This window comes from Bombyx mori, chromosome 5, assembly GCF_030269925.1.
Source record: "Bombyx mori chromosome 5, ASM3026992v2".
NCBI classification, from domain to species: Eukaryota; Metazoa; Arthropoda; class Insecta; order Lepidoptera; family Bombycidae; genus Bombyx; species Bombyx mori.
Genome location: NC_085111.1, coordinates 13,113,195 through 13,122,550, shown reverse-complemented (window position 1 = coordinate 13,122,550; position 9,356 = coordinate 13,113,195). Strand labels below are relative to the sequence as shown.

General features: G+C 34.8%; 1 protein-coding gene across 1 annotated transcript; it reads left to right on the top strand.

Annotated features, from left to right (window-relative positions):
- Positions 1–255: 255 nt before the first annotated feature.
- Positions 256–7,538, top strand: LOC101736240 (protein immune deficiency). The gene is made up of 4 exons (XM_038010902.2): positions 256–1,589; positions 1,925–2,109; positions 3,422–3,556; positions 5,650–7,538. The coding sequence occupies exons 1-4, from the start codon at positions 1,295–1,297 to the stop codon at positions 5,785–5,787; spliced, it is 753 nt and encodes a 250-aa protein (XP_037866830.1). The 5' UTR covers positions 256–1,294; the 3' UTR covers positions 5,788–7,538.
- The last annotated feature ends 1,818 nt before the right edge of the window (positions 7,539–9,356 follow it).

The window sequence follows — 9,356 nt, the reverse complement described above, 5'->3', positions numbered from 1 at the left end:
ATACCTACACATCGAAGTCACCATCGTCAATTTTAATAAATATTTTTATTATTGAGATTAGAAAAATAGAAGCAATTTAAATAATTATTTATAAAAGGATGGATGTCAATAGCAATGTCTTCATTAACATCAAACAATGATAGGTATTAGAGGCCTATTTCCAGCAGTGGACGTCTGCGGGTGGCTGAGAGATAGATAAATGATAGGCACCTATGAAGATTATTTAGAATTTGATAATATTATTTTAATTGTTATAGACCCACATGACAACATGAATACCACTTAAAATCTCATTCATAGATAATACACCTAAATTGTATAACAATTGGTAAACGCTGAATTCTACGTCATCAATTGCTTTCCCAGTCTCTGAAAATGTAATAGTTAAGCGACCTGGAAGTCTCGCTCTTCTCTCTCAACTTATTTAATTTTATAATTTATGTTTCTAGAGAATATAATAGAAAGGTTAACTCTCTGTGTTTTTGTCCGACATTACAAGCTATTTTAAGATGGCGTTACTGTAGCAAAGTTCCTGATTTTCTGATTGTCAAAAGATAAAACATTTTTAATATTGTTGTCAATGATGATATAATTTTTTTATACATTTTTTGTAACCGATTTCAAAACTTTTATAGGATACGAAAGATATCAAAACGTAAAAACTGCCATCCACTTTCGGATATTAAGTTAAAATATCAATTGATATACAGCTACTGTCTCTCCTATCAGGCCGGAACGCATTTTTGTTTCGTTGCAGATATAAGCAGGACAATAGTATCTGCTCAAGCGGTCTCACAATACACCATACCTCCAGTAAATACCAGTTATCAATCGCAGTTCGCTGATAAAAGGACCACACAGCTAAAAGCTATTTTGTCACAAAACTACCATAAGAGAGAGACTTTTTACCAAAGGAGGATTCTAATATAATAAATTATCATTTCTATTGTCAATACTGTCAACTGTCGTATCTCAGCAATGGATCTCAGAACTGACAGAAATAAATACCACAGCACAACAAAAATAAATCTAAGTATATAATAGTTTCTTTTTTTGTGAAATTTTCTTAATATTCGTAGTTTTAATGTTGGTAACTTGAATTACCAGACTCTTATTTTATTATTTCTAAAAACATACCAATTTTTTGTGTGTTTGTTTAATCAATTAATGTTAAACGCTAAACGGATGTGATATATGAGTATGCTTTGATTATTTGTCTGTGAATGTGTGTACCATAAAACATTTACGACAACATTATCTCTTTGTTTGCATTAAGGAAATTTAAAATACAACAATGGCCACTTTAAAAACAAAGCTATCGGAATTTATCAAGGGTTTCAGAACTGATGCTGTGCCAAGACAGCCTCGACCAGTAAATGTTGACTTTGACCATCAAGTACCACCGGAAGCCCCGGTAGATGACGAACATGCAGACTCTAGTGAACACGAAGAAGTTATCATTGAGGAAGAAGACGATAGTGATATGAAGAAAAAATCCAAGCCTAAATCATTTTTCAAACCGAAAATACCGAAGAAATCTTCAAAGAAACCTGACCCTAACAACCATAAAGGCTCAATCAATACTCAAGGTAAGTTAAACACAATATGTTACATATTCAGTTTGCCACAACCAAAATAAAGAGACTAATTTGTGTATCATTGGAAGGAATTTTATGTGGTATTATTTCAGCGCCCCCAGGAAGTCTGCCATACACATTTCACTCCCTTTCACTGAAGTAGCACACTGTCTCATCTGTATCAATGGAATAATATTTTTTTAAATAATCTAATGATCAGTGGATTATCACAACCACTATTCTGAACTATCACTTATTAATTCGTGTAGAACAAAGTCCACCAAGTATAGAAATATCCTCCTAAAAAAGAAAACTATGATTGTACATTATCTCTAGATTAATTTCAGCTGCAGGCAATGTATTGAATGTGGTTGGTTGTACAAACGTAAGATGGGGCAATGATTATTTTATGGGTACTACTTATATCGGATCAAAAAATGCTAAGAAAGAAGAAACTTGTGATGATAGCGACCCAGAAGAAGAAATTGTAAAGACTGGTCTCATTAAAACTGTTATGAAAGCTACCATAAAGGTTAGTTTATTTTTTAAAGACAAGTTCAACTGTCACCCTTAGCACTTGTAAAGGTCAGACCGAACCTAGAGTACATCTATAAAGAATCTTCAACTATGAAAAATGTTAATGCTATACCATTAGCATAGCATTAACAGATACATTCACATTCATATGAGTAAATGTGAATATGTACAATTGATCAAATATTTAATCTTATATTTAGCACAAATTATCTTATCTACTCAATATGCAATCCATTATTTATTTGTAAAATTTAAATTTTGGTAGTCAATGCTGTATCTAAGTGTGTTTGAAAGTAATTACATCTTTAAAAAAAACCTTTGTATTCATAGTACCAACACTTAGAGATCTATTTACTTACTTTATTAACATAGAATAGCAGACAAGATAATTCTCCAATTTATTTAAATTTAATAAGCCATATGCATCTACTGTTATTGGAAATTTTCTGAGGGGCAAATAAGCTTACAGTCTGTTTGTCTACTGGAGCCCACAAAAATCACTATGGTCTTAGCTACCACCTTGAGGAATAGACCATAGTTTATATTGTATTGTACAAATGACTGTACCACTCTTTGACCTAGAATATATGACTGCCTAGATTAAACAATTAATAGACAAGTCCTTAGAAGGTCGGCTTAATTAAATGTTACGGCAGATGTCTATTGCAATACAATAATACAAATTGACTATTGATATCTGGCTTTCGTCACTCGATAATATAACAATATTCTATATTTTGATTTGTTTTATTCATTTGAGACATTCACCTCACATGCACTAAGTAGGTATTAATGTATGCTTAGTTTTAATGTTATTCATTCGACTATGTGTCATGTTATTTCTTTGGATTCCCCAAATGCTTAGTACTTGTTTATGCACTTCCTTACTAATTAATCACTTTGTACTAAAGGAACAAAAACAATTTTTTTTGTTATTGTTCTCGTAAGTGTGGCTAGTGGTCATGAAAATAAATTTAATGTAGGTTAAATAAATTAAATAGGCCAGTAAACTAAACTTAAATGGCATTTTGTGTTCTGATGATTGGATAATAGGGCAAAGTATTCTCACATTATTATTTTATGGTCACCTGGAAATTTTTAAGTTAATTAAACGATAGTTAATATTTTTAAAATTACTTTCTTATAGAACTAAATCTCTAAATCTTTTCTCTCACTTTTGAAGATCACTGTGGACTGCTATAATACTCTGGGAATGCTACTCGAAAATAAAATCTATGAAATCTATTTATAGACAAATACTGATTTTTTTACAATAATAAATCAAATTGATTTTCAAATCTTTTCAGCCGGAAGATGAGCATTTAGATTACATATCGAAGAATATGGGTAAAACATGGCGCAAGTTCTTCCGGAAACTCGGCTTCACCGAAGGCAGAATTGATACATTTGAACACGACAATAAAATTTATGGTGTACAAGAGGTGAGCATTTAGTGAAATCAAGAATTAAAAAAAAAGGATACACTACACCTATACCATCTCAAGACCTGCATAATATAATTATCTTGTTGGAATATTGAAACATTGGCTTCATACCATAAATATTAGGGGTTAAAGTATGAAATTGCTGATCTGTACTGAAAAATTGAAATCTTTTTTTTTCATTTAACATTTTATTTAATCAAAGTATCTACCATTATTATCTATACATTGCTACCATCTAATAGGAAGGTCATTTATGCCTTTGCGATAGAACTCTGGTGATCTAGATTATACAAACTGTGTGAAAGCCTTTTTTACTGCCTCCTGGGAAGAAAACTTTTTATCACGTAGAAAATTGTCCAAATCACGAAAAAAATGGTAGTCCGTTGGAATAAAGTCTGGCGAATACGGAGGGTGACGAATGATTTCTAATTGCAGTTCCTGTAGAGTTAAAACGGTTTCTCGTGCTGTATCAGAACTCGCGTTACCATGAAGCATAAATCGGGGCTGTTTCACTGCAAGTTTTGCTATCATTGTTCGGAGTTCGGCACAGTAGACATCTGCCGTTATTGTTTGACCAGACCGGGGAAAGCTATAGTGAACAACACTATGCTGAAACCACCAAACAGTTACCATTACCGTTTTATTGTTGACCTTTGCTTTAGGATGCTGTTGCGGCATTTGACCTGGGGTCATCAGTCATTGCATTTTTCGCTTACGTTATCGATAAAGAATCCACTTTTCAGCACATGTCACAATTCGATTCAATATTCCATCATTTCTATACCGAATCAACAAGGCAACACAAGTTTCAACACGCGTTTCTTTTTGCAGATCAATCAAATCATGAGGCACCCATTTTTCATATTTTTTTATTTTATTGATTTGACGTAAATGAATCTATATTGTTGGTAAGATAACGTTAAACCTTGCCGCTAATTCCTGGGTAGTTTGGCTCGGATCGGCTTCCACCATCTCTTTCAATTCATTGCTATTCATATGTGTGGCGGTCTTTCACGTGGTTCGTTCTTCAAATCAAAATTTCAAAAAAAAAACTAATTTTCAAAGTATCCATCTTTCTTGTCTAAATTGAATAAAAAACCAACTGAAAAACGATAGTCAAATGTTGCACATTTTTTAAAAGAGAAACCTTACAGGTACCATTTGATAAAAGTTTCACTCAAAAATCTCAAACCATGAAGGTTCTATATCAATCGAAGTACCTATTACAATAAATCGGCAATTTCATACTTTAACCCCTATTATATCGCTTTTGTTTGCGCATTGTTGACGTATGACAGGGCTCTACTAGATGCAGTGAGAGTCCTGACAACTAAAACCAAACATCAATAATCATAAATCATTCAATCACTTTTTTCTGAAAAAATCATAAATCTTAAGCAAAAACAAATTTTTAACTGTGTTTGTCAACCTTTTTTGCTTATTATCGATTTATTTATGAGATTAAACTTTTATGAGATTATCAGTAAATTATTTTAGGAATAGTTTATATTTTTCAACCAAATTTTTACCAAATTAAAGAGAATATGTATAGTATGTATGTATCTAGATTTTATTTTTAATATTTTGGTGTCCATGATCGAGTTTCGTTCATTGAATGTACACAAGTAATATTTTAAATCATTAAGCGAAATCGAATAACTCTTAACATTTATTCTTGTTTAGCTAAACAAAAATCACAACGCTTGAAATCATATGTGGTTAATCGTAGTCCATAACCCTCAGACACAGCCCACTGAGTTTCTCGCCGGATCTTCTCAGTGGGTCGCGTTTCCGATCTGGTGGTAGATTCTACGAGGCACGGGTTCGTGCTAGCAACGTCATCAGGTTTGAGCCCCGTGAGCTCACCTACTAGTTAAGGCGACGCTGATATAGCCTCCAGGCTATCAGCTTAGGAAGGAAAAAAAAAACGTAGTCTATTATTATTATAATAATGCACTATGGTTAGCTCGCCCGTTCTTTTGACCCCAAATGAGGTCACACAAATTTAAATCCATCTAATTCATACCGTAGGAAAAATAATAAATTCGTATTTATTATAATTTTATTTTACTGTTTTGTCTCATTTTCAGGTTCGGTACAAGCTTCTTCTCGAATGGATGCAAAAGAAGAATGATGCAACTCTCGGAAAACTCGCCACGTTGCTTTGGGAACACGGCGAAAAATGCGTCGTAAAGGAATTAGCAGATTTGTACTCTGAAAAAAACTAACACGATTCAAATTTGAACCTAAGAAATAATGCATCGCTTATACACGTTTAGAGTACTATTATTTTCTAACTTTTTGAGTTTCATTTCGCCGATGGTGCTATGTCAAAAACCTCACAGAATTGCTGACAATAACTAGTGAAACTGAATCATATAAACAGGGTTCGAGCGCCTAAATTACGAACAAACAATATCAATTATATTATATATTTATTGAATACGATTCAATAATAGAAGATTTGGACGAATTATAAAAAAAAAACTACATTAAATCCCGTAACAAGAATCATCTCCGTTCCAAGTGCCATATATGAAAGTATAAAAACTTATAGGAATTATGTAAAAAAAAAATTCAATGCATGTTTGTAATTTTCTCATTATAGCAACGCTTTGAGACATTCCAGTAGTTCTAGAACTACGCATTCATTCGTCCCATTCGCATTTAAAGACCTTGACGTATACTCGTGTCCCTTGCGCTTGGTATTCACTAAAGGATCAGTCACGTTACTGCTGTGATACGTTACGACGCATACCATAGCAATTTGTTTCACTCTTGAATCCCAGTGAAGTGACAGCTTACTTAAGTAAGCTACGGAAGCTAAATAGGGCACCCTGCTGGATCCACGTGATCCACTCGTGCTGATGAACGCTTTAAGTTCTAACGCTATCACTCAAAGCTCGGTGTGCTTAATGCGAGTTTTTTAACGTTCTCGATAGTGTAAAAGTTAACTCAAATTTGTATGCAGTTAGAACAGCGCCCCTAGCGGCAAACGTAGGCAAACGTTGAGTTAACTTTTACGCTATCGAGAACGTTAAAAAACTCGCACTAAGCATAAAAGTCACCGTACTCGCCGCCCATGACATGAAACTTAGCCTGTAAGATCATCCCGCTGAGTTTCTCGCCGGATCTTCTCAGCGGGTCACGATTCCGATCCGGTGGTAGTTGCACCCGCGAATTAGCTGCCCTTTGTTGTTAGGCCACCAAGGGCTGTCGGGCAAATTTTTAAAAAACCCCTCCTTCCCTCTGGCCGCGCCTTTCTACTATGGATTACTTCATTGGTACATAAATAATTAGATGCGTGGCGTGAATAAGTTAATATATTTAAAATGCAGGGCTTATGCCATTTTAAAATCTAATTTTATTAGTAAAGACTATTTCAAACAATCTTGTTAAAATAAGTATTATTAAATTTATTGTGGTTTTGAAGAAGAGTAACATAATTATTATAAATTTATATTCTTTTTTTTATATAATTTTATGACCTGGCAACATAGGTTTTTTAGGTCATATCTTATTTGGTATAAATTGATATGACTTTTATCATCGAAGATTCAAATATACACTTTGTACAAAATTAAATTGTCAACTCATGCACGCCATGCCTAAATAGCTTACGGCTTTAATTGATAAAACATAATAAGTAATGGTTTAATATGCTTGTTATGCATTCCATAAACATCATAATTAAGTTTTAATTTTAAGTGTAAATTTAACTACTGCGTGTATAAGTACAAGAAATTTACGTTTACATATTTACAAATTGAGAACATAAATTGACAAAATGGGGTGCTAAAGAAATTGTGATTTTAAATTTATATTTAAATTGGGTAACTAAATGATAACAAAAATTGTTCTAGTCAAGACAATTTTGAAAAATATATACATACGAAGATACGTAAGTTTTAAATATTATACTTTATAAAATTTATATTTACAATTTGTTTAATGAAAAAAATAAATGTATGTCATTTAATTTGGGTCTTTTTTCTTATCTTTTTTTATGATTGAAGGATTATTGGTGGCCCGGAGGCCTTTCCAGTTTCAGCAAGATAGGTGGGCGAGCAATTTTTTTTTTTTTTGGTGAATCCATTTACGTATACCCAGTCGAGGGTGGTAACGGACCGGGATAAGTCGGACTCCGGCGCCTCCTGAGAGGAAGAAGGGGAGAAGAGAAGGGCCGAGGTCCTTCACCTCCCCCAATTTCTCACAGGAGACTACGCCTTGAAAAAGGCGCGCGAAGCACTTGCCCCGCAGAACGACTACCGACTAAACCCCATCGAGCTCCACCACATTGACTACACGAAACATACGGTACCGCGGTGCGCGCCGAAAGTCTCGCCTTAGCCGGTACCCGTACTAATGTTAAGACGGGATCTCATCCCCGGGAAAATCCCGAAGAACCTCGTCTCGGGAGACAAACCGTGAGCGGTGCACAAGAGCCACCTTGCACTGCTTCACCACCGGACCAACAGTCGATAGTCCCTACGAGGGCTGTCCTAAGGAGACCTAACAACTCAAGAGCAGCTGTTTCGCGAATAAATCGTGTTCTTATCTCTAACGAGCGTCCCGCTACGGATTTGCACCGGCGCGGCGGGGCATTAGGTTGTTGTGTACGAAGTATTCTTTTATTGCTTAGATGGGTGGACGAGCTCACAGACCACCTGGTGTTAAGTGGTTACTGGAGCCCATAAACGTCTACAACGTAAATGCGCCACCCACCTTGAGATATGAGTCCTAAGGTCTCAGTATAGTTACAACGGCTGACCCTTCAAACCGAAACGCATTACTGCTTCACGGCTGGAATAGGCAGGGTGGTGGTACCTACCCGTGCGGACTCACAAGAGGTCCTACCACCAGTAAAAGTGAAGTGAATTTAACCGGCTCTTTTTCGCAAATGGCAACGTTTCAGTACCTTACCACATAAATATATAGACATAAGACCGCGACACAGCATTTATTTATTAAAAAAATATTTATTTATGTAGTTGTGCTAACAAAGTGGTCATCAACATAAAACATCGAAAAATTTATAAGAAGTACGTGACAAATGTCACCTCAACTATAGGTGCAATCGACACTGCATTGATAACATCTTCAAATTAAAAAGTAAGAATATTTGAAAATAAGAATAATGAAATTTTATAAAAATTATTAAGTCCAGAAAAATAAATTTTCACTGAGTAATAAAATTAAGCATTCGTTGGTATACTTCATATTTGTTTCGAATACTACTACTACCTATCTATACTAATATTATAAAGAGGAAAGATTTGTTTGTTTGTTTGTTTCGAATAGGCTCCGAAACTACTGGACCGATTTGAAAAATTCTTTTTCCATTAGAAGCCGACATTGTCCCTGATGAACATAGGCTACTTTTTTTTAATTTTTTTTTATTTTATTTTTTTGGTTTCATGTGTGTCTTAATGTTTCCGAAGCGAAGCGAGGGCGGGTCGCTAGTTGGTAATATTACAACGAGAACTATTCTTAAATTGTAGTGAATCTTTCCGTGTGCTTTAAGTGAAGCGACTGTGTCTTCCTCAAAATTGTATCTAAAAACATCTGGCTTTATTTTTAATCCCTTTATAGGTAGACGAGCATAGGCCTCAGCTGATGTTGAGTAGTTACCGTCGTTAACCGACCATAGCAATGCTAGAAGCACAGATAAATCGCTTATTCGGAGACAATAACGATTTTCTTTCTCGGCTTGAACCTCTTACGAATTCACCGGATCGTGGAGGCACCCGGCATTTGCAAAGATGTAGGATGTAGGACCCGGTCCACTAAGCGACTT

What these genes read in the sequence shown, in the direction of transcription:
- LOC101736240 (XM_038010902.2), top strand. Translation starts at nt 1,295, where the DNA reads ATGGCCACTTTAAAAACAAAGCTATCGGAATTTATCAAGGGTTTCAGA. An exon ending in TTATGAAAGCTACCATAAAG is followed by an intron (nt 2,110 to 3,421) that starts GTTAGTTTATTT and finishes AAATCTTTTCAG; the next exon opens with CCGGAAGATGAGCATTTAGA. An exon ending in AAATTTATGGTGTACAAGAG is followed by an intron (nt 3,557 to 5,649) that starts GTGAGCATTTAG and finishes TCTCATTTTCAG; the next exon opens with GTTCGGTACAAGCTTCTTCT.